The 26,998-nt window shown below is 36.8% G+C and overlaps 1 protein-coding gene across 4 annotated transcripts in view; it reads right to left on the reverse strand.

Moving 5' to 3' along the window:
* LOC124282860 (uncharacterized protein ZK1073.1-like) overlaps positions 1–26,998 on the reverse strand; it is a 71,509-nt gene that overhangs the window by 12,221 nt on the left and 32,290 nt on the right. For 3 of the 4 annotated variants that reach the window (XM_046718895.1, XM_046718894.1, XM_046718896.1), the window contains exons 3-8: positions 17,633–17,690; positions 17,105–17,222; positions 5,855–5,917; positions 3,357–3,417; positions 2,507–2,593; positions 922–999 (exon numbers count right to left, since the gene is read on the reverse strand). In XM_046718895.1, the coding sequence (XP_046574851.1) occupies positions 922–999; positions 2,507–2,593; positions 3,357–3,417; positions 5,855–5,917; positions 17,105–17,222; positions 17,633–17,690 (465 nt within the window). Of the gene's footprint in view, positions 1–921; positions 1,000–2,506; positions 2,594–3,356; positions 3,418–5,854; positions 5,918–9,775; positions 9,883–17,104; positions 17,223–17,632; positions 17,691–26,998 lie in introns of those variants that run through there. The other variant, XM_046718897.1, reaches the window with a different exon arrangement.

A 26,998-nucleotide genomic window follows, 5' to 3' on the forward strand; every position in this document is an offset into this window, starting at 1 on the left:
CCTCAATCACTACATGCTTTCCTATGACATTAATCTGGCATGTCCTGATATAACTGATATACTGCATGAAGTCTTAACTCCAACTCACTCATTCACACCACACTGAAAAATTTGTAACATCTTGCAAAATATTTGAATGAAGTTGAGCAAAAAATGAACACAAACAAAACATAACAATGCACCTTAATGTTATATCCCTGAAACATAATACATACACACAATATATACACTAGAAAACTGAAAATCACACTAGAGCAAAAGCACAAACATCCCCATCACACACATGATGAACATCACATTGACTAAATCAACACATCTAGGATATGATGAAATACAACTTGACACTTGTGATGCTGTATTCTAGAAGTAAACTTATGTAACAGCTGTAACTGTGGTAACTAATTCAGAAAACAAATGCTGCTGGACATGATGAGAACCTAGCATTGTGGAATCTTCTTAATACCTTCATGGATAATTGTAATACAATCACACTGTTAAGAATAAAGAGACTAACAAGACAAATCTTACAATTATACAGATCAGTCTGTTCTGTGTTATGCTACTGGAAGACTGGACAATGACTATCTCATGTTTTCCCAAATGACCACATAAATCTGGCAGTGGAAAAATAAAGCATTCAACCTGAATGGTATTTACTTGAACTAATGTGTATAGTTCACTCATCTCAACCTTACCAACACAACCTCAGAGATCATACCTTATATCATCTTGAACAGAACAGTTATAAAACTTGCTTCAACCTCTTTCCCATGGCTGTTCATCCATCATTGATACCCATCCCTTGAACACACTCAAACACACTTGAACACCTTCCACACAAAATGATGCACCAGCTAAGACACAAGACATGTTCAAGGCATGTTCAAGGCAGGTAGTACTAGCAACATGCCTACTACTCACTGAGCCAAATCTGTGGAACACCAAATAAGCCTCCGCTGATGGGTTCATTCCGATCTGGTCAAGTTTCCACGTCCTAACCTGTGGACACACAAACACAAGATTTGCATTCATTTCCTTGGTAAACATCTTTCCAATGATACAACAATCGTTATATGTGCTTCTGCTAACATACCATCACCAAACAGGAAAGGCTGATTAAAAAATGTAAAAAGGGTCAATATAGAAAATGCAAAATTTCACATTATACATAATCCAACCAGTTTCCAACTTGACTAAGATACTAAACCTGAAATCTAATTCTATTTGGACATCATCCAAATACCTTTTTTTCATTGTTCCTAGTTTACTGGACCTTGTTCACTTGGAGTTTTAACTACATTACTCCATTTATTGTATCAAATTACTTTTTCATACATTATGTTTGATTTTCCTTGTTGGTGTGGGCTTTTGTTGTTGGTTTTTGTGGATTCCATGAAATGCTCAATTTCTAACTATTACAACCTGATATTATTTAATATGCCTGACCTCCATCAATGCAAGCTTTAGACATCCACGGGCAAAATGGTTGTGACAGAATTTAGTGACAGTATGGAGTTACCTCCCTTACATAACCAAGAGAATAAGTCCTCCCCTCCTGCAGGGAGTAAACAGTATAACCCTGAGGTTTGGATGATTGAGATGTGCTTCAAGTGGCATTGAGATGTGTCAGTGACGTCAGTTGACATCACTGATGACAACTCTTCAGGCAAGCACCACTGTTCAACACAGGGACACAGCTGAAACATGTTTTTAACATCTGCTTTCCAGTCTTTCAACTATAATTCTAGTTTCTAGCAAAAGCATGAACCTGATGTAGACATGAAGTTACATTCTCCAAGTCCAATATTCACACATCCAATAGTAATGGCTATCTTATTGACTCGTGAAAGCCACCTGGTGACCGTTCCAATTATTCTACCGGTAATTATCATATTGTATTCAGCACTGACTGACTGAATTTAGTTTTACCCCGCTTTTAGCAATATTCCAGCAATATCACGGCGGGGGACACCAGAAATGGGCTTAACACATTGTGCCCATGTGGGGAATCGAACCCGGGTCTTCAGCGTGACGAGCCAACGCTTTAACCACTAGGCTACCCCACCGCCCCTATTGTATTCAGCAATGAAGGAAACAAACATGTCTTTGTTTCCTGTTGAAGAAGGTTACACAGTTTTCAGCACATTCTCAAATCAAACAAGAACAGGGGCCACATGGATGTCATTGACAGCGTGGCTGTCTGCTCATCAGAGTTGCATCTGTCAGAAGGACCAGAAACTATTTTTAATCTTGGTTCCTAGTCATGTAGTGGGTGAGCAAGATTTTACGCCGCTTTTAGCAATATTCCAGCAATATCGTGGCAGGGAACACAAGGAATGGGTTTCACACATTGTACCCATGTGTGGTATCGAAGCCAGGTGTTCATCATGACCAGTGGACACTTTAACCACTTTGATATCCCACCGCCCCTCCTTGTCACTGTTCACAGCAACTAGTCTCACAAGAATAACTACCCTGGTGTTCAGCTGCAGGAAGACTTACATACCTTGTCCTTGAGTGCCTCCATAAAGTTTGCTGTAGACCCTGTACAATGGATCAGACACACTCCAAGGACACGGTTAGGCTGGGCCATCTGTACAAATAGTAATGTTTACATATAAGTACTGTCTGTTGCAGTTAATAAGTCATTTACACTAAAACCTTTAAACATGGCAGTAGTATATTGTTTCACTTTTGCATTTCAAATATCTAGCATACGTAGACACTTAATGATGTGGGTGCTAACCAATACTGTTTTTTTGCAATTCTGTTTCTACAAACCCTCCAAATGTTATGCTCACACTGAGGGACTCCTATTCCCTTATTAACTGATTACATAATGGGCAGGGCTTGTGTTGTATTACAGCAGTAAACAATATCAACAATTTGTATACCGGTAGTCAGTTTTGTGTATGGTAATGATGAAATCAGCAGTCCATGAAGTTATTGTTATTGATATATTCTTTCATAGGATTAGACTTTCATATATCTGCATTTTATGGAGATGTAAACATAAAAACGTCTGTGCCTATGTACACTGTATGCACATAGTTTGTAACATTTCTACTTCCATAATTGCAAAAATAGTCAGTTCTTAAATATCACATGATTATGCCATGTTTCTGACAAAAAATATTTGTTCAATTGTTTAAAAAAACACAATTTATTTGGAAAAAAAACATGCAAAAATTGATATGACACAAGGCATGAAATTTTCTCAGATCTGCATATCCATGTGTGTCTTATATACTCTTAATAATAAAACATTTAAAGTTTTTAAACAGATGCAAAAGTCGACATCATTGATTTCCAACACAACAAACAAGCAGGAAATACGGTGTTTGACTTTCTCCTACCGCAAATCTGGCGATGATGTTAGCTCCAGCTCCTTCTCCAAGGCCAATCACCTGCTTCACACTGAAACACATACACACACAATCAAGGCACTGTACTGTCTAGAGTTCCTTATCAGACTTTGCCAGAAGTTATTATTCTGTTTGTGATTGAGTAGCACTGTAAGCTTCAACTTGAGAGTCCTGTTACCGAGCTCGGCATCAACATGTATCTTGATTCAAAACCGCATGGGCAGGTGTGTTAAAACTAAAGCCCTACATGGCATACCTTACATCCAAAGTTAGAAAGTGACAATTACCCTAAAGTTCCATCAATTCATCCTGAATCACCCCTTTAGCTGTACAAGGACAACTGGGATCATTACAATTTAACAAACTCTACCATCATCACTCATTTCTGATATGTTTGGTCTCTCTTGGTTTCTGTTTCAGAAGCCAAACACTTTGCAAGGTGATGTCAAACATATAAAGCATTAAGACTGAAAGGCTGCAGATGAAAAATATGCACTAGGTATAAACCCTACTTCTTTTTACCTAAAATTTGGAAAATAGAAATAATCCATCACTTCACACAATCACGGACTGTGGCTGGAATAGGCTATCTAGACCATTGGTCTGTGAGTCATGCAAAATGTCCTTCCCTTACTAAATAATACAGCCCAGCCAAGTAGTGTTTCTACAGCACGATTTCTACACATGCAACATATTCATTAATCTTCCCACAATGATTTCCTTCAAGACATTAAATCAATTCACTCTATATTCCTCTACTCCCACAATTAACATTGCCCTAATATTATTCAATGATTAAATCTCCTCAGTTCTCTTAATGAAATATTTACAATTTGCCAATATAAACATGTTGGTGTTTAGAAGTCCAGATTTCCACACATATATATTGCATCAAAACATAAGTGAATTCATCTTCCAGAAACTAAGCATGTCACTACCAACAAAGTTCCAATCAGATCAATGACCTCCTAAATGAGATTAAGTATGTTTTATTTATCAGTTAACTCAATTAGTCATTAGAATTACTTAAACTTGATCAGTACAGTCTGTGAAAGAGGTAGTGAGAAAATGTACAAGGAATACCAGAAAGGGTCGAATCCTAGCTAGATATATAACCCCTAAGGTATATTAAGTTTCTAAAGCCTTCAATTCACAGTACACAGTATTCATAAAAATGTCAATATTGCTGCCATGAATTCACAAAACTAATATGGAAATTGCATAAGTATAGCAAAACTAAGGCTATCAGTGAACTTGTTCAGATGTATTTGATACGAAAGCGCACCTTAGGGCTTATTGTGCTTCTCTTATTAGGTCTTTCCTTAACAAATCTGTCAACAAAACTTTGTAAAGGATCAATGTTCTTACACGCTAAACCATTTCTACAGAACAACTCTTGCCATTTACACACAAAATTGACAAAAATCAATTGAAGGTTATTCAAACCTTCATTCTTAGCATTGATTTTACCTTTTGTCCATTTTGCTATTTTTTGTCTTTCAACTAGTGGATTTCCAAAATCGAGTTCATTTTGAATATTTGTCTGTTAATTCAAAATGTTTCAAATGTTTGTTGACATTTATTCATTCATACATCATACAATGCCTTTCAGAAACATTTGACCGAACTGTGTTTCTCCAGATACTTAGCTAGATGTGATGTATTCTAAATGAATAAAAGCTAAACAGGATTACTTCACATCGGAACTGACAGCTGCCACTCATAGTTATACCTTGGACGACTCTGACAAGTCTGATGTGGAAGGATCAAAAGATTACCATGGCTGGTAATTTCTCATAGCCACTGACAGTGTGATTTACCAATCTTGTTCACAGGAGAATACAATGAGCAAAAAATGAAAACATACGTTACATTACCTTTGAAGAATCACACACTAGATGGTTATCATTGGATAAAACTTGTTCTTGGATGATTAAATCTGCGTTTAATATTGTGTTAGCATTACCTTGGAGAGAGTGAGTGAGATTTTACTGCACTTCTGGCACTAGCACAGGAATTGAACAGAACTCTGAGCAAGCTTCATGAAGTGACTGAGTAGTGTTTAATGCCTCTATAAACAGTATTCCAGTTATATCATGGCATGTCAGCTTGATAAGACTGAAGCAATACAGGACATGTTTACCATGTTGCTGAAACCCCTTAAGCATAGGTATGATGCTGACAAACTTACCATCATAATCGGGGAACTCACAATTGAACCCAGTAACAAGGGATGGAAATTAAGAATGCAAATTCAAGTAGATCATTTTTAACCCAAAAAGCCACTAAAGTTAAAAACCTAATGTATCCAGGGACCCCATATTTTGTATATTTTCATAATTACTCCCCAAGCTTACAACTATTATACTACTGTACTAAGAAATGAGGACACCAGTGTGCTGCCCCACAATGAGGTGTGAGCTATGCACAGTGAGACGAGGATAAAGCTGTGTATTATGCAATATGTGGTGACAGGGAAACACACATACTCCAACTGGTCCAGTACACACACAAGGTCCTCGCCAAGGCTCTGCATGCTGGGAAATGTGTAGCTGAAAAAACAAAACATACACAACAAATATATGCAGATCACGCTGACCCTGCAAGTCAAGGTGGCAATAAAGCATGATATCAATACAACAAAGAGGCAGCTATAGAATTAAATAAGGAAACATTGCATGTGGTGTGGAGCAAATTATTGGTAGCTGACAATGCAAAAGAACATTCATTGTCCCATAAGAAAACCAGTAGCTGTAGTAACTATACCAGCAATAGAAATACTACTGTAAGACAGGCTATCAGTCTTGTCAACTTTTAAAATTATTCCTCATGAGAGTAAACATCATCATAAAAAAATTTAAACCCTAACACGCAAAAGGAAATAATGATAATCTGAGGACAATGGTATGCAGAAATTACTATACCACATGTTAGATACACAACAGTAAAGGCTATCAGACTTATCAGATAATCTGTTGTCATGCAGCTTAAATTGAAATCCTAATCTCATTACATGTTGCCATGCTTTTAGAAGTGTTTACGAATCATTTCCCTGTTAGTGTCTATAAATACATTGTGACAATGGCTTTCATGATGTTTTTCATTAGCTTCATAACCTGACACTGTTCATATGTATGCAAATGGAATATTACTATTATCACACAGTCAGTATATTGCTATCGCAATCATCAAATCCCTTGTGAGTCAGAATAGGATGCCATTATATCAATAACGGTCTGATTATGTGATAGATAACACACTAACTAAAGCATATTTTTGAAACAGATAAAAACACTGTTCTCCAATATCCAACGTAGACCAACTACAGCAGAACAGTATGCTTATTAAAGTGGAAGAAAAACATTGTTTCACAATTTGGGACTGATATTATTAATGCTTACATCATGAATAAGACTATCAGTGATCAACTTACTCTCTAGGTAAAAAATAACATTTTGAGTTAAAAAATAGCCTGAGATATTACCTCAGTCTTTGTGATTTGTATTCGATAGGTATATAAGATATGTATGATATATTTCAGTCTCAGAGTCTCATACTAAGTACTACTACGGTATAAATTACATACAGGATATAAGTATGTATGTATATAGTTCAAAAGCTTCATCAATCAAAGAGAAAGAATCAGTTAAGTCAGCATTGCTTTCAAAAGCTGAAGTACATTAAATATTAATTAACAATAAAAACTGGTAGATGTTGGTGACATTTGAGGGAATTGCCATTTTATAGTCATTCATCTGACAATAATGTAGGCCATATAATGTTAATACCTAATTTACCATGTTAGCATATTTGTGAACATGAAACTATCCATAATTCATCAAAGATAAGTAGTCATCTTTTAGCCATAAGTTGTCATCACATAACACTTTTTTCACTGTTAGTATTATCATGTTTCACTAATCACTACAGAATCTACATGGTTAAGATATTACCACGCACAATTTCTCTATGTAAGTGTGCAACATGTTGTTGTGAAATACAGATTCAAGATACACAGACCAGTTATAACCAAGGCCCCTATCCTCTAAGCAGTCTGCTCTAAATTTTGGGACTGTCTCCTACCTAATACAATGCCCACACTTTCTCAAACACGAGTGAGTGGCTCTCTCCACGAGATCAATAAGAATTACATTATTATTACTGCCGTGAAAATTGTCTCTGGTGTGGGTTGTGACTTGGGGACGAAAACCTGAGTCAAGGACTGGCTCTAACCACTACTACAATTTTTCTTGCTGCAACTGAATTGCCTGTGCTGTAAGTTGTAAAAACACAAAATTCCTGCTAATTCCTAGAGTATGTTATCCATATGTTGGCATGTTCCTGGTGATGCAAGTTAGTTGATTGTGTAAGGTAAGAAAGGAAAGAAATTGTCCAAACAAGCTAGACTGGTAAATCATTTGTCTGTTATGCATTACAGGAACTGTTACATGTATAGCCAGGCCTCCTTAGTGCAAGGCACAACATTTTGTCTGAATGCTTGCAAAGCACAATACACTTGTAAACATTATTATAACTCTACACGAGCTGTTGCATAAGGTCTGTGTTGGGGTACCTTTGAAAATAGGGTTGTAAAAAGTGAAATATATATTAGAAATGAGACAAAGTGCTTCAAAAAGAACCTCTTTCTCTGAAGTAGTTGCATCTTTAGCCATAAAATATACAGATCTGCCATACAGCAGACAATAATATGTAAAGGAATACTTATAAGTATCAAGACATGACATACTGAAACATGGGTGCTTGGGCAGACAGTCAAATCATGGGGAGGAATTTAGTGCTGGGGAGACATTAAGACAAGTCATGCCAGGAACATGGCCCTATTATTAATATATATTTCTTTTCCTGTTACCATGGTTACCTCCAAGGAATGCCATCAGATATTAGGCATAGCTTAGTGTCATAATATGCATATAGAACAGTATGGTGAAGTTCAGTAGTATGCCTTCATGCTGTCAGGCCACAGTATACACACAGCCCCAGACAATATCAGATATGAATCCAGCATCCTCACCCAAACACAAACAACATTAAAAGATAAACAAGGAGAAAAACTAGTATGAGGCAACACTCAAGACCAACAATGAAAAGGTTTATCAGGAAAAGCATTGTAAAAAGTGGTTCACTTACAAACACAATACAATATCTATGCACTACAATCTGGCATTCATACAAGTTTCTACAAATCAAAATGGCTGAAATAAACCCAATTAAATGTCAAACAGATCTGTTCAACACTTAACAGGTTTGGGCTTATAGGCAAAATAAAATAAACTCATAAGATAGAGGGCATTCTGCACAGATGATGCTAGGGGTAACAAAATTTAAAACAATAAGTAAGATGAACTGAGGGTAAGTGTTTATAGTTGACAGTAGAGAACTGCGTTAAGACCAACGGCAATCTGTCATGGAGAAATGCAAAGGTTACACATGTCAATAGAAGGCGCAATACAGTCAGTCAATTGTTATTCACACGGAGAACTACGACGATACTGACGTACGTACGTACCTCACACGGAACAATATTATACATGTAAGCATTCAGGCCACAACAGGCAGACCATGTCATGATTTAACATGTCCATCAAACCTAATCTGATATGCTAGACTGATGTAAGAAATTTCAAATAATCAACCATTTCCGTTGTACCCTTATCTTGTATCCTTGGTTTTGTTCTTCTAACAGTGCATGATGCATGATTTACCATCAGGCAGTTGGTAATTTGTTTCATATAAGTTTCTGTACAAACTGGCCTCCATATTATTTTACATGGAAACATAAACATACACAAAAATAACATTTTGAAACTGAACTAAAAGTCAAGCCTGCATGTATCTGTCTAAGCAGGAATTAGTTTCCTAAACTTCTTGCTATTATTACATACAAAACCTGATTGTATCCCTATACTGTTTTAAGACCTGACTGAAATGTGTTATCAGCTTGTCATTTTATGTGTTGCACTGCCAAGAACATGAAGATAATACTTCATGACAACCACATAAGAATTCATGTTTGAAATGTTCCAAACAATATTGCCTCCCTAGAAGTGACTTAATTTGCCAAACACAGCGACCAACTTCCTAGGGTTGTTATTAGCTGTTAGTGATCAATATTTATGACAGGCCTATTACAATGAATCAAACTCAGAGGATGTAAGCGACAGTCTATCTTGATAATTGATTGCAGTCATGGCATACCAGATCAGTGTATGATAATAGGAACTAGACATTTAACAGCTGTAGTCAATTTGTGACTTATGTCCTTGATTTGGGTGCCAATTAGTGACAGCATGTTTGCCGTCCATTGATAGTGCCGAAGGCCTGGCCTGCCTAAGCCATGCAGACTTTAACATCCATGCCCATAGAAGATGACTTATATCTCACTTTATTACCAAACGCTTATTCCAGACCCTTTCTTGGGAGGGGACCTGTCAGCATGAGAATAACAGTACTGGATATGAGCAGAGTCAACATAGTATGGCATACAGAACGTCCATTAGGTCACAGTCTCATGTTGATTGGAATATAATATAGACATTATTGCTTGTACACTTCATACACCATAACACTGTGTGTATATATAAGAGAGATGGATATTGGATATTCCTAACCACAAGCATATTGTGTATCTTGTTTGTTTGCAGGTGAATCAAGGGTTGACACTCAGGTCAGAGTTTCTTAGTCGTAAGGAAATGCAATTTACTAATATCTCAATGTTGCCACTGACCAACCCAGGGATGCAAAGTGGTGCTATTTGGTTTTCCCAACTCAGTCTTATAACTGGTATCCTGAGGGCTAGTAGAGCTTTTTAGGAGGCGTCCTTATATCTTATCAGAATTCCTTTTAAATATTTTAGTCTTAAATTGCTTCTTAGGCTATCTTCTAACCTGGCCTTTACCGGGCAACCCAAGCTTCAACTGCAAGGAGACCAACAGCCCTGATGTCCTGTTCTTACATACAGCATCAAGTGAAGTTGGTGAACCACCTCCATAGATTCAGAACTGAGCTGTGTTCATATTGAAAGTACAGGTTCAAGAAGCAAGCATAAGAATGCTCAGAAGCAGTGTTAGTAATTCTGGTGGTTACTTCCTGTTGGTATCAGGATTTACAGCATCGCGCAACAACAACAACATTTTGTGATCATGTGTGCATTAAATATTTATCAGTGCAAAAGCGCGGACATTTTCACAACCGATCTGACTGTATTACAATCAGCAAACCTTCAGTATTGTCTATTTCTAGATAGAATTAAAATATATATCTTCTCTCTGTTATTGATGTTAGTTCAGAACAACCAAATCTGATACAATTGGCGTTATTTTGAATGAATCCAAATCAATCCATTCTATGCAAATAGTCCAGCAGGTCTCACTTTTGCATTTCTCCATCGACCTTGTACAATACTTTGATGCCTGAAGTTTGAAATGATCAAATTCAATCACTGACTACTGTCAGCCTCAGGGAAAACGAAACCTTAAAAACTGTTCTTTGGGAATGTAATTCAGCTACTGACAAATATCTTTTACATTTTTTATGCGTCAAAATTTCAGCCTTTTAGATCATAGCTGCCAATCCACAAAGCAGCAGCGTTTTACACATAAGCTTCTTCTACTCACAGGGATGATTCTATTGAGTACAATCAAACTAATTAAAATAATGAAAAATCTCTCATTGCATAGAACATCGAGAGAATAGATAAATTCCCTTGGCGTGGCAGTGCACAAGTTTTATCGTTTTGAACGTCTTTGTTGCTGGTTTCTGAATGTGCACTGATTATATCATCAAACTGAATATAATACAGAGTAATTACCTTCAACTCTAACATAACGGGCACATCTGAATATGTAATATGCTGATTGCTATAAAACTTTAGTTTTTCGTTGAACAGATTCCTGGAAACGTGTTCACCACTGAATTTTATTTTGGTAAATTACCAATTAACAGAAATGCTGGGGATATTGGGCAATTCACAGAACAGATCAATGTTAAATGTTTACTTGCAGTTCTATATTCCACCACTGTATTGAACTTATGTTGAAAATGAATAAATCTAATATCAAGGGATTAAGAAAAAACAAATGACTTGTAGATTTCTAAGAAGGAACCAGCATCTGAAGTTGCAGAGCTTAAGATCTCAGCAGGGCAAGTGCCAGCATCATTTGTCTCCGCATCAGCTGAGAAGAAGGCGCACTGGGCCATGGTTTGACACAAGCCAACCTGAATTCTATACTGCTAAGTCAATTTGGTCTCTCCTGGGTATTTCAAGGATTAATGTCTCCTCTATCATTTGTTCTTGAAACTGTTCTTTTTCCCAAAACCACTAATCTGACTTCTGCTTTTTTCTCATGTCACATGAACCTTTAGACACATAAAACCTCTTCCAATTTCAGTTTCTGTTGAAGGAAAATTTGATTCAAATGTTCTTCATTTTTCTTGAGCTGTATCCTGATGAATGAGGATGTTTAAGTCAAGGAACTGTGTTGCAAGGTTCCAGATATTACCTGTGTATTTGTGTAAAACAGACAAAACATATCACCACTACCCAATTAGTTTTCAGCTGTTTTAAAAAAAAAACAATAGTAAAGTAATTACCCAGTGTTTCTTTTTTAATTCGCATACTTGTATTCCTTTACTGTGTTTACAGATATTTATTTACTTTATCTAATGCAACACATGCATGAACTCTTTTAAGAAAATGGATAAAAAGACACTACTTTATTTAAGAAATACAGTTCGCTCTACCTCCATGTATAGTGTAATAAAGCACACTTTCACCCTGAACTATTATAGTTAAAGTACGAGGACGTTTGCGTCCGAGTGCTTTAACGTTATAATAGTTCAGGGCGTTGTGACGTAATGTAAACTGGTTCGATTACGAGGCATGGCGCAGTGACGGGATAATGGCATTCAGTTGTTACGTCATCAAAAAACTATACCTTTATTGTCTGATAATGTATTTTTTATTTTCTTAGAATCTTAATTAGACATGTTTATCGCTGTTGTGAGCTTTTGCCACAATGACACACTTGAGGCGGCACATGGACAGATACAAAAAGAAGTCATCTGACTCAACACTTCAAGCAGAAATATTAACAAAAAAGTTTACCCTTTTACTCAAAAATACCCAATAGACTGGAATCAAGGGAGTAATAACACCCTGAAAAAAAAGTATCTATACCTAACATGAAAGACAATCCATATGTAAATGGTCAACAGAGCAAAACATTATCTGGATCCCTTTTCTTGTAATGCAACAGTTCCACGGTCCACTACTTCAGTGTTGATCCAAACCCAGTCCCAATAGAAAATGTCACACTTACAGGTCATTGGCACAGATTACAACACTGAACAAAAAAGAACTGTAGTCTTTGGCTACTGCTGCATTTATTCAACCAGATCTCATCAACTTCCAATAACAACAGTCACTCAGCCATGAGGGAACATTCAACCAACGACTTTGGACAAATAATTACATAGATCTCTTGCCTTAGCCAACCATTAGTGTTCAGATCATACCCAGCACACACAGCCATGGTGCCTGCTCAGCAAACACAGACACAATTAAGGAACTGTGGCTCAAAGATGGGGGCGTACAATGCCGATAAAGCTGTCACTAAGAAAACTAACTCCATTTTCTCAAACCCATGTCGGTTCAGCCCAAACAAAAGCACCTGCAAATCTGCTCTCTTCAGAATGGCTCTGCTACTACAACAATAGGTTGATCTACAAGTCCAAGCCTGTTGGTGAAATGATAACATGATGCACTGATGGTAATGAATATCCCGAGATAAGATTTTATTGTTATATCGATAAATGCTGTGTAATATTTGATGAGTGGGAAGCTGCTGATGGATTCCACCCTAAAACCTCCTGACCATCCTCTGAGGGAAATGTCTAAAATTTGACAAGTAATTGCTACACCAACTTGTCTGCTATATTGTAGATTGAAAATTGCCAGCAACAACTGTCTGGTCATCTCTAAGACCATTTCTCTCTAAGACAGCATGATTGCTACAGCTGATACATTGATGAACTCTAAAAACCCCAATGGCAAACACCAGAGTGCATTTGATCCAGTGGATCCCATTTGTAACTGTGGAAGATGGTTGGTAAACCATTGTGCTTCCTCTTTCAGTGACCAAGAAACAGGCAATGACATGATGCACTAAGGCAGGAGGTACATAGCTAATCAATAACTGGAGCATCCTTCTAGTTCATAGCCTAGCAGACATGATCAAGAAGATTACACATTCACTGACACTGGCTCCACTCCGGTATCAGCCAAAGGCAAAAGTCACAGTGCATATTTGACATCTAAATATAGTGGAAGTGCCATAGGACACAAAGCTAGAGTCATTATACCATGGCACATGTTTGACATCTACATTGAAACACTAAAGTAGTAGGTCAGGCCCTGACAGCAAAGCAAGATTAAAAGTCACGCAGTACTAGTTTTCAAAACCTTTGCAAATGTAGCAGGACATGGAGTCCTCCCACAAATGACAACCATACCTCTGGTGTCACTTAGATAAAAAGGTGTCCACAAAGTTCTGTAGTTTGAATCTTGTCACATACAAATTTTATGGTCACTACTTCAATTTAAATGTTCACCACAACATTCAAAGGTGATGACTGAAATGTCACTGCTAATTTTGCAAAATATAACTATATGAAGTTAAACAAGTGTAACATTGTTTAACAGCTTCTGAACCAAACTTCCAGCTATGATACAAGCAAAGATTTCAGGAACCAATAACACAAAGATCATAACGACAAAAGCAAGCCAAGCGACATGAAATGTTGAGTGACTCCTTACAAAAGTCCAGTCAACCTCCCCTTGGACATAAATCCACCCACATCTCAGTGAACGTCCACAAGGGCTTCAGGAGATGGTGTCTGAGATTGGAGCAAGAACTGCATCCTACTGAATTACATAATCTCAGTCAAGCCATTCATCATGTACAGTGAATCATGACGCTCTCCATCTGCTTCCTCATTGCTCAGCCTTTGTGAAGATAACCTGGTACATTTGAACATCAACTGAAGGACCTTGATCCTTAGCACATCTTTAGAGTATGAAAGAACCTTCTTTTACAGACATTTGAATGTCTAGCAAGTAATATAATTCCTATGAGAACTAAACAAAGGTTCATGGCTGTGCAGGTCACCTGGTTCAGTCTGTTTTGTGAATAATGTTATTGCATAGGCTCTTAGAGAAAAGAACAACATTTGAGGGTGAAGTTTAATTAGTGACAATCAAAGAAAGTCAAAGGTAAAGATTTTAGTTTCTGCCAACTACTCCATTCATATACTGAACAAAATAAGTTAAGGATCATGAATATTTGAAGGGTGTATTTTTATGGATTTGTGTGCTTAGTGTTTACCACAAAAAATATCACCCAAAATATTAATGATTCCTAAATGACTTATTTATTCAGTACATATCAATGGTTAATTGAAACCTAATTTATGTTAAAAAAACCCACCATATTTGTTACTTTCAATTTTGGCTAATAGTGGACAAATCTGTGTCATGTTTAAGACTAGCGATTAAAATATATATAAGCCTAAAAACTGTCTAAACATTCAAACAAGATCTACACATGCGACTTTAAGGGCAGAATGTGCCAGTTTGCTTTGTCCCATGTGGTGAACAACAAAGGTGAACAACAACGAAGATAAGGCTACAATCTCATTGTGACAGTAATGACATTGTGACAGTGACATATTAGACTAAAATGTCTTTAACAAAACACATACCACATCAGGATCAGGATCAGTTTAACAATGTAACATATATGAGAAACAAAAAAGTCCTAATATGTTGGCCAGAATGTATTAAGTCTTGCAAAATATACATGCTATTTTATGGTGTATACAAATTACTTTGTAGTTCCACATGCAAAAGGAAGACTAAAATATTGCCACCTGTCAACAACAGGAAGAACTATTTTTCACGTTCTGCATAAAACATCAGAAAAGGACATTTCTGAGTTTAACAAGTTGAAGAAGATGTCTTCTAAGTTAAAACATTCCTGTTTCAATTCTACGACAAAGATCACATTTGTACTGGTCGATAATTTAGAGTGTTTGACAGACACACAAGCAAAATTCATCTAAACATTTTATCCTCATGCCAAATAAAACAGAGATGACACTGAGGCGAACATATTCAATATTTAAAAAATTACATCACTATTAGGCCCATACTGACAATTAATGTGTTTGCACTGGACACTGTAGGGGTTTAAGTCATAGCAATATTTCAAAACACACTTCCTGTCTGGGCAGAGCTACTCACAACTGCAAAACCCAGCTCTATGGCAACCATTGTTGCCCCGTAACATCCTCATCGTCAGGAAAAGAAAAATGTTAAAATAAGCTCTGATCATGTTGATAATTGACTAAAACTGTCATACAATGGAAGTTTCAATATGAAAGAGGCTTTTTCACTTTTGCACCAACAGCTTCAGAAATCAATAACTGGAATAATCATGTATTATCATAAAAGAATGAAACGCAAGATATCTAAACAATGAACTGGAGCATTGCAAATAGAAACATAACACAGCAGCTGTCAGTGTATTTGGACTACTCTGAAGACTTAATGAGTTCATTCATTGTCAGTCATTTGGTACCACGCATCAACAAGCAAACAACATATTACTGACAAAAACCTCAGTAACGCAGTGGCCACACAACGATGAAAAGTATTATTGGAGATTGTCACTAAGTGTTTATGATCGGACACCGATAGCAAGAGTGCATGTTAAGTGATTGCCTGCTTCATTGACTTTTTCTCCTGTTACACCACCATCAGCAGCCTGAAGCTGACATATCACAGAATCACTTCAGGATCAACACACCTTTTATCTTGACATCTGTCATTGCTCTGGCTCTGAGTCTAAGAGTGTAAAAGTAGTGTGATAGGAAGAAATGTGTCATCTGTCTGATACTTAGGTGCCCCAATAGCTGCTAGCTTCAGTCTAGTAAAATTAACATAAGGATGGTGTACAACAAACATTTAATAGTTCATTTAGGTAGAGCAGAACATGTGAAATGCTATAAATTAAACCAAAATGATGGAGGAAAGTTTTGGAACATTCTCATTTGGGCAACTAATAGTCACCTACATTTATTTGACAAGATTGGTGCTTGAAACTTGTTCATTAAATAGAAGAACTCAGAGTTTTCCTGAATATGTTTGAAAGAATATGCCCACGTAAAAAAATTGACTATTTCACAGCTTGTTATGACAGTGGTGCCTGTTAACCCCTAAATAAGGTCATCAGTGGTCAATACAAAAACGCATGCTTTTGGTTTCCAGGTATTTGAGACATAATTTTTGTTCAAGCTAATTGTAACTTCTTAAACTGAGATTGAGAAATGATCATGTTCGAAGTGGTCCAGAGGAGACACTTGTTGAAACATAAATATCCAAGGGCAAGTAGCTAGAACTTACAAAGGTTTGGGCTGCAATGGGATAACTACTGCTGTTCTAAATGTGATCATGCTACTGAAACAGATACATCCAACATGGTAGGAAGTCTAGTGGAGTGAGAAATGACATCGATGATCTTCAGGACCACCTTCAGTCTTTGTGAGCTGAATCCCTTACAAGATCAATAACAAGGACACTATCTGGTTTGGATTCTACACCATGGAGAATAGGACAGAGAGCATAAGTGGTGGGGGAGAGTGGGGGAGACAATGTAACTTACTCAGCTGGCAAATCAGGTGCCTCGTCCTCCTGGCCTGGAACATCCACGTGAATAAAAGCTGCTCGCTTTGTGATCTCTTCCATTGAAGGATGGGTCAGGAAATTGGTCCACATTGAATCTAAAGCAGCAACGTCGGTACAGACTCTAACACTGTTTGAGTCTAATCAACATCCATGTTCTTTAGCACTCCTCACATTCCACAAACTTGCCGAATTTCAAGCATTTACCGTTTGAGATAACTTGCCATAATTACTTCTTACAATGTGGAAATGATTTCATTAACTATTCTTTTAAAGTATCCAGTGCAGACAAAGCATGTTTATCAAGACAGTCTGATACTGTAACTCTGTTTGAGGGTGGAGGGATTCTAATTCCAACATATTGATCACGTCTAACATGTCTAAGTGAGATGATTTCATCTTTTAATGTGGAGTAATCTGAACTTGAGTAAATTTGCTATATGTGACTGAGTGAGGTATTTAGCGTTCCATGGCAAGGATGCCCTTACGGTGGTGTGGGTGTACTTACGGTTGCATCCTAGATCGTGAACAGTCAGCACGGCTGTCTGGTTGTGCTTCAAGTCTCCCTGCAAGACAAAAATCAATCAAAGTTGCTTTCAACTGAAACATTCCAAGATAATAAACACATTGGACACAACATACATAGCATGGAGCCATTGAGAGTGTGATCTAATGGCTCTTAATTGTTAAAAACACTGGTAAGGAAAATAGACTTTTCTTGAAGATTTGTCTGTTTCAACAACTTCAAAGCACAAGAGGATAGTGATTCTAACTGGTTTTCAATACCCTCCCAGGAATCTATTTCACGACATCCAGGCTGCACCAGTGCAGGTATAATATTCAGATTCAGATTCAGTTTATTCAGTAATTCTGGCCTTAAGGCCTACATTACAATTGTTGATGTTACAAAATACTATGCAAGTCACGTGAACTTATGGTTACATTCATGGATACATTTATGGCTAAGCACAGTAAAAACATGTTGAGATAAATTGCTACAGACTTAACAATCATAATTTTCTTAGAATTTAACAAATTTGACAGTGAATGTTTGTCTAATACAGTGTTTGAAAGAAATGGCATATACTTTTTTCGCAAACTTAGATACTTGGTGCCTACAAACATGACATGGAACTCATCCTCTATAGAGCCTGTAGTACAATTAGAATAGATCAAATCATTTTTACATTCTGAAGAAATACCATGCCCTATTTACACAGAAATCATGAAAACCAATTCTTAATTTACATCAATCTCTTATCAAAGATTTATCATGAAAATTTAAGATATATGATTCTGGTTCTTATGAGAGGCATAATATTCTAAGTATCTAGAAGTACTGATGGACATAGACCACTCTTGAATGAAAATATCACATAGGCGCTGTTTGAAAAGAGATATAAAACAGTCTTCATTGCCAACCCCTTGGGCAAGCCATACATAGGAAAATCTGGTAGAATAGAGTAATAGTCTAACAGTAGACAGCCAGTTAACTTTACCAATATCATCTTGTGATATTATAATATTGCTAGTGTAGGTAACTTTGATTGTCAGATGCCACCTACAAATGGCATTGATAGAAATTTTCCATATTAAAAACGTATCCTCTTGTGACGTGTATCAGGTGAATCGAATATTGGAAGTAAAAGTTGAAAAGAAGTCTGTTTTCATACTCATAAATAAGTTCCATAGACCACACATTGTGAACCCCATCTTATGACATTTCATGGAAGGTCAGAAGAAGGGCACTGTTCAATATCTCACTTGTAATGGTGGACAAGTTGATTTTGTCAACTGAATTTAAGTGGAAAAGAAATTAAAAAGCAACAATCTGTCAAAGCGTTCTTTCAAACTTGCATTATAGTGAGTAGTTCTGGAGATAGTGAAGCTGGCCATGAAAATCCCTCTCATTCTGCTGATATGGAATCATTTGCAGTCAATCACAGAGACAATATTGTTGATAATATGGTACAGCCAATACTTTGACAGTGCAACCTGATTAATTCATTAGGTTGCACCTGGTACAGGTCATGCCAAAAAAATGTAATTATACCCTGAAAGAGTTCCACAAAAACCTTTGATATATTTGTTGTGTGTGAACTATATTCTACCATCACTTTTATGGAAACAATCAGTAAATATGGGTTTAGAATTTCAGTTTGCTTCACAAACCTTTTATCCGCAGCTACAATGAAACTGTTCACCCTAAAGGTTTAGGCTGTTACGAGATTAAAACTCTCCAAGATGAAGCACATGACCTTTGTAAAGTTTACGTTTAGTCATGACAATGAAACAGTTATGTAGCTATGACATGCAGCATATTGACCAAGTAATGGGAAGGCCTTGTGACAGTTGCAAACTTTACATCAGCATTCATGTAATGCAGATTGTTATGAAAATGATTCAGGCTATTCTAGTGATGTCAAGGTGACATAGATGACTTGCTGATGGAGTGAACAAGTTAGCAGTAAATCAGTCAATATCTTCACACATGCAGGATGTTTATTATCACAAGTGAGAGGACAAATGTTGTTTCACGCCATCGTACAATCAGGCTGTACCAAGGTGCTCTGTAAACAGTCAAGCCTGAGACAGGAAAATCAGTTATTGAAGACAAAAGCAACTAAGGGTTCCGTCATGACACATAGCCAGGACACACATGTAAAGATTTGAAGCTGACAATAAGGTGTATGTATAATGGATTGAACAGTCAGATATTATGACGATTGTGCTCTACCTGGAAGGTATCAAGTCCAATTAGGTAACGCCATATTAAGATTTAAGGTTAGTGTAAAGAACAGGGAACCCTATTGTACAAATTTAACAATGCAGGTATATGTGATATCATAGTATCAGGATATACAATGTTTCATGATACGGCTGACAGACATTGGCCAACAACAAAGGATGATGGTTAACATTGGTTATGTAATCACCATACTTTATTCAAACTTGGAAGTTATCTTGTGGGCTGTATGACATGATTAAACTGTGCTTAGTAAGTTAGTATTTTGCATATATCAGCAGAAATATCTGAAACAAAACCACCTGTGTGAAGAGATGTGCTGGCCTTGCATATTATGGATCACTCATACATTGTCTAAACATTATCTGTCTTCCAAGTTTACCTCAATGAAGTTCTATAATTTTGCTTTTATGGAGGTGTAAACTTTCAAGTCGGTGTGCTCATTGTGTAAAACCGCACACATTCTATTATCAGCCAATCAGTAAACACAATAGTCCACTAGTGCCCGAAGCCTATCTTTTTTGGTTTATGGAAACAGTAATGTAGAAAATGTAGAATCTGCTCAAAAAGCAAGAATTGTATGTGTACTACCTCGAGAATGGTATGAAAATACAGGCCTCAATTTTAGTGATACCTTGCAAGGTCAAACTGCCACAAAGACCAGTATAATGAGTTGCTTTATGTCACGTGTTGCTTTATGTCATGTGTGTACATGACACAGGCAACATGTGGAGCTTTCAGACGTGTTATTAGCAACACTACTTCATGCTGTTCACAACATATGCTGCAAAGGAATCAAGAGGCTTGACACCGAAACCATTGATAAAGACACAGTATTTTAACACACGATATGCCTAACATCTGCACAGCATAGAATACATGCATCAGAAATAACATCCTCCTGATGCTCACTAAAGGCTGATAAACACATATATGTCACAGTTCTGGCAGAGGCTCTTAAGATAGTCTATGTAATGGGACTGAATGAATATTTGGGCCAAAGCTAACACAAACTCAATAACACTCTCTTATGATTGCAATCATCAACATCTGGTGTAATGTCACCCTAACCTACCTTTTCCTTACCCTTCCATCTCTTGCTGCATAATGTACAACTGTCATATAAGGAGACTGCTTTAAACTAACGTGACATTGTTTCATGCAACCATTTCCTAGTGCTAAAAATAAGTAAGAAAAAGAGACTGCATCCTTGTCATGACCACAGAATATAAATTTACAGATATAAGGTCACAGTTGAAAGTACTTATATGTTAATTAGGATATTGTGTATGATCATACTTCATATAAGATGGGGGCGGTGGGGTAGCCTAGTGGTTAAAGCGTTAGCTCGTCACGCCGAAAACCCGGGCTCAACTCCCCACATGGGTACAATGTGTGAAGCCCATTTCTGGTGTCCCCTGTTGTGATATTGCTGGAATATTGCTAAAAGCAGTGTAAAACCATACTAACTCACTCATTCATATAAGATATGGTTTAATTATTCAAATCAACATTCCTAAAAATAGACTGAGATCACTCAACTAAGGTTAAGATTTACCATAGTCTGTCATACAGACCTCGAAACAAACGTATCCAAGAAAGCCCATGCAAGTCTAGAATATGTGGCAAGTCCAGATTTCCACAGTTTCAGGAAAATGAAGAAAGTCTCTGGGCTCCTTTTCATTAAATTTTATTATTTTTTATTGTGAACTGTTTTTTCTGTAAAATATGTTCATTTCAGAGATTAGTTGTTAGTCTAGATTGACCTATTCCTCCTCCTTCCTTCCTTTCCTTCACCCTTGCTTATTCCTGGCTTCCAATTGACCTTGAACCACTTCCTCTTCCTACTGCAGAATGTAAAGCTAGCTGAATTCCGGACATATTTACTACACTGTTTATACACCATCAACCAGCCTGCCATGGCTGAATTGATCTGGAAGTAACAAGACTCCTACCCTGCCGACTTATCAGTGTTTGTATGTAGTCAGGTACAGCCAAGCTACAGGCTGCTCAATATTGATATGTTGTGTACTTTTCACCCATCTGCTGTTCTTACCACATCCCACACAATCTGTTGCATATTGCTGCATGTACAGCCCAAGGAAATGTATTTCTAATTACAAACCAGATTCCAATCTTTCAAGTTCATTTCAAAATAATGGCTTCCAATATGTTGAAGTTTCAATGAACAGTCAAAAAATATTTTCTAAAGCAGCTGAAGAGGCTTCGAAAAATATTTTCACCAAGAAATGCTGAAATAACATAATAAGCCATGATTCCTAACTTCTTAAGGTCATAGAGAAATAATATACGGCATATTTGAATTCCAACTAAAGGCCACAAAAGACCTGAGAGTACCCAGGTGATTTAGTATCTTGCTGACTTCCTTGATTAGAAATGCAAATATTTGTACTTGTCTGAAGTGTGGTAATTTGACATTTAGAATCTCTGTCAACTTAAGAGAAGAGGTGGCATGTGTCATATTACTCACATATATCAAAACAACAGAGAAAATAACAAGAAAGAACTAATGCCTACACTGCCATTGAATAAGAACAAAACCATGAGTCTCTAGCTTTCATGAAGAATGTGAAAAGACATATAAACAAACCAACAATCATAACATCACTTTCATCACACCATTGCTGCGATCATTTATGGCATTTACAATGTGGTCAAATGTAACATGTGTTATATTTATGATTACACTTTCTCAGTAGAGTACTGATTCTTGTACATTGGGGGATTGAGTCACATCTAGGATTTGAACCCAGACTCTCAGATTAAGGCACCAACTCGCCAACACCCAACATCAATGACCAAACCCAATCAGCCGACGCAGCTTCCACAAAATTGGAAGTGTGACAACTGGTAGTCTAGATCATGTACTTTGTGTATCCCTCTGACAAGTGTAAATTGGCACGGCTCCCTGGCTGAAAGCTATGAATGCACAATGACATTCAAAATAATGATCTTTAACACAACATAAAACGGTTACTACAAATTACATGATGACAAATCAATAAATAGAGGAATAAGCCACAATGACATTCTTAAAAAGACTGTACAAAAAAATCAGAATTCAGTAAATATTTTTTGTGTCCCTGTAAGCATTAGGAATATTTTCAGTTGAATGGACTTGTGGTTCCAGATAATACATCATGTTTAAATAAATCTTTGATGTACTGAATACAAACAGATGACAATGACAGACAACCAATAATATTATCTGATGGAACCTTTGGAATATTCAAAAGAGCTAAAAACATAACAGTATCTGATGACACTCACACAATACACACAACTCTAAAGCGCTGCACAACACATTGTTAAAGACTATTCTATCCTCATAAACTATCAAATCTTTCCCATCATTGCACTGATAGAAACAATTACTTATAAACATAAAACAAGTATAGAATATCACCAACCCAACCATTAAATAATAGCCTGTGAAACAGTTTATGACTTGAATCCACTTAAAATGCATAAATGACATTTGCTAAGCCTCACGTAGATGTTGATGTTTGATATTGTGCATCTGGTGGTCGTGACTGTGTTGATGACATACACCACAAGGATGCCATACATTACAGACTGTTGGAGCCAGGTACATCAAGTCTGACAGGTAATAATGCTGCATCAACTTAATTTGTTTCTCCTGGCTTCAGTGTCCATGTGATAATGGGTGTCTACAACATGAACAATACAACAATCTCACATCCTATACTGGCATGTGGTATAACTGTAGTCATGTCATATATACTACTAAAACAAGTTAAGGATCATCTGATTCCTGCATAGTACTATAGTTATTTTGTCAGGACAATCTCAAGTCATACAATTGTGTCCATGTCATATATACTACTAAAAGAAGTTAAGGATGAACCGATTCCTTCATGTTAGTGTTAGCTAATCTGTCAGGACACTCTCTTGTGATAAAGGCAGTGGGGTAGCCTAGTGGTTAAAGTGTTCGCTCATCACGCCAAAGCTGAGTTCCACTCCCCACTTGGCTATATTGTGTGAAGCCCATTTCTGGTGTCCCCTGCCATGATATAGCTGAAATATTGCTAAAAGCACTCACTCACACTCAAGTGATACAACTGTGTCCATGTCACATACATTGTATATACTGCTACAAAATGTTAAAGATCAGGCCCCGATTTCTCGAAACAAACTTAAGTTTTTACTCAAATTTCAAACTCAGTTAGACAATTTGAAACAGATGAATTTTCAACTCAACTGCATTTTTTAATTAAAAAAAAGCCCAAACAACTTAAGTAATCTATCCACCAAACTCAAATTGTCTCCTATGTTTAAGTTTAATATCAATTTTAGTTCATTCTGGGAAATGCATTTTCTCAAATTTGAGTAAAACCGATTACTTAAGTCGAAACTCAGACTTAAGTTTGTTTCGAGAAATCGGGGCCTGATTCCTTCATATAACTGTAGTAAATCTGTTAGAACACTTCAAGTGATACAATTGTGTCCATGTCACATACATTGTATATACAGCTACAAAATGTTAAAAATCTGATTCCTTCATATAACTGTAGTAAATCTGTTAGAACACTTCAAGTGATACAATTGTGTCCATGGCATACATGCTACTAAAAACTTAAGGATCACAATATTCTTTCATATTACTATTGTGAATCTGTCATTCCAGATTTATTTGCTATAGTAATATGAGAGAATCAGCTGAGCCTAAACACATTGACACACTTCCCAACAAGTTCCTTCCTTAACATAATTAGTCTGGAAGGCATCAAATGCCCTAATTCTATCATTTATCAACAACAGGAATGACAAGTTTCACATTTCAGAAAATAGCACCAAGTGACTGTTGCTCCCAGGCACCTTCTAGTCAACTGAATGTTACATGTAATATATCTTTGGGCAATGTGGGCTGTGTAATACGATCTGGTTGTTCGGCAAGAGCACAGAATGTACCTGTAAATTATTCATATCATGTATGTCAAAAACATTCATGTAAAGTATCACTGCAAACTAAAAGCAGTTACTGAGATGTGAGACATGTACATTTCCTCAACATCATCAACAATGGTCACAGTGAGTGCAGATGGAGATGCCATTTATAATCATTCAGATCAGCACAAAATGTCAACATATAAACCATGATTGTTCAACTAATATTCATATTTTCCTGTGACCAAATCTGATCTACGGTTCAGTTGTTCATAACCTAACAAAATATCAACCATTGGGTTAACCTTCTGGATGGTTCTGTTTCTAACATAATACACAAGGATTATTATTTTACCAAGTCTCAATGGTCCTCCCTGTCTTCAAAGGCAATATCCAATGGACTATTAATAAAATGAAAAAGAACAGAGGAAATAGGCAGCGACCATGCCAAATAACCCCTATTTATGTATAATATGACTGTTAGGGACTAACACTGAATTTCTTTTAAACATACTTCATGATGAAATGTATTGGCAAACAGGCCCCTCTCCTATCTTAATGCCACTCCAATACAAAGACATGAAAATATATTGCACGAAATATCAAACACAGACAATGATATATTGAAACATTGGCTAACTTAGATGACTGCAATGCTTTATGACATTAATTTCTTCTGTTTGTGATGACCACTGATAACAGGAGCTGTCACAAGTAAAAGTTACCATGACAGATAACCAGAAGACTTTACTGGGAAAGTCCTTCATGCTTTTGGTGAGATAAGATAACCTAGTAATGAGTCCTTAGCCTGGATTGTAAACTGCCAAAGTTTGGCAACAACAAGGCAACAACATGGCAACAACATGAAGACAATGTTTGTCTTCATCCTTGATACATCTGAAACTTAAAGCAATACTGCATGCTCACTTCAACAGTTCGAAATGTAGGGGTTATTTGTCTGATGAGCCTAAAGGCTACTCACAATGATACCATTGTTTCAAGTTTCAAATTAAACTGCCAACAGTGGTCCACATGCACTAGTCGTCAAAGTGTCACACTCGTCACCATGACCTTGGATTATGCTTGCAGCCACATGTATTGACAAGAGAACCTGATATGTCTTGATGGTATAACTCCAACAGTCTTAGTAATGACTTTATGTTAATGCCTGATTTAAAGCAACATCCAATGTTTTCGAGACATATGAAATTAACTGCATTTCCTGCTAATGAGTTTTTCCTTAATTACAAACAATAATGCTTCAATGATCCTCCTTCAACCATACACCTCTACACTCATGAATACCAAATACTTAAAGCACACATATGTGGTGATGTATGTCCCCAAGCTCCTCACATCAATAACTCTTTCCTGACACTATACATAAGAGTGAATCGAAGGTGTCAAATCCTATAATGGAGTTTTGTACGTACATTGATTGTGTCTGTGTCTTTGGTATAGCCAATACCTGTGTTTGGAGCTCTATTTGTCTTACACACAAAATGTTTGCACAAATGCAATTGACATCAGATAAAACAAAAAGCTTCTCAGGTATTGAACCCGTAACTTTCAACATGACTTGTTCATGGGATGCCAATTTGTAAGCAATTATCAACTCAATTTTCAGCTGAAAACCTGTTACAACTTGCACAATTGACTTACTTTTGTCATCTTATCCCCTACAGGAAGAACATGAGTCACAATCCCATTGATTTATTTCCCTTCTCAAATTACACAAGCAAAGAATAGATTTCACAATACAAGGCAGGCTGTTGTGTGTTTGAATTACAGATTTTGCACCTGAAGGAGACAGGAAGTGGAGGTATTAATGAGAAATCGCCCTGCCAGTGACCCGAGCTCCTCCCAGTGATAGCTGTTCTCTGCACTGTTGCTGTGCAGTCATGGCTCCCCACTGTGATTATTGAGGTGGCCTGTTACCAGTGTTGGTCTTGGATTCACAATCAGCTGACCAGCATGTTTACAAACAAATGATAACTGTCATGATGCCGAAACATTTTCTTTACAATTATAAAATTCTGCCATTTCAGCTCTCATGTAATTAGTTTCATGTCAATGCAAAGTGTAAGTTGGTACTTTTCCAATTGTCTGCAATTTCAAACCAATCTTGTTAAACAAACAAATGTAAATTCATCTGGGAAATAGGAAGTCAATCATAAACTTTACATGGATTACATAAAA

The sequence above is a fragment of the Haliotis rubra genome, unplaced genomic scaffold (genome assembly GCF_003918875.1).
Source record: "Haliotis rubra isolate DU_JTF1 unplaced genomic scaffold, ASM391887v1 Scf305, whole genome shotgun sequence".
NCBI classification, from domain to species: Eukaryota; Metazoa; Mollusca; class Gastropoda; order Lepetellida; family Haliotidae; genus Haliotis; species Haliotis rubra.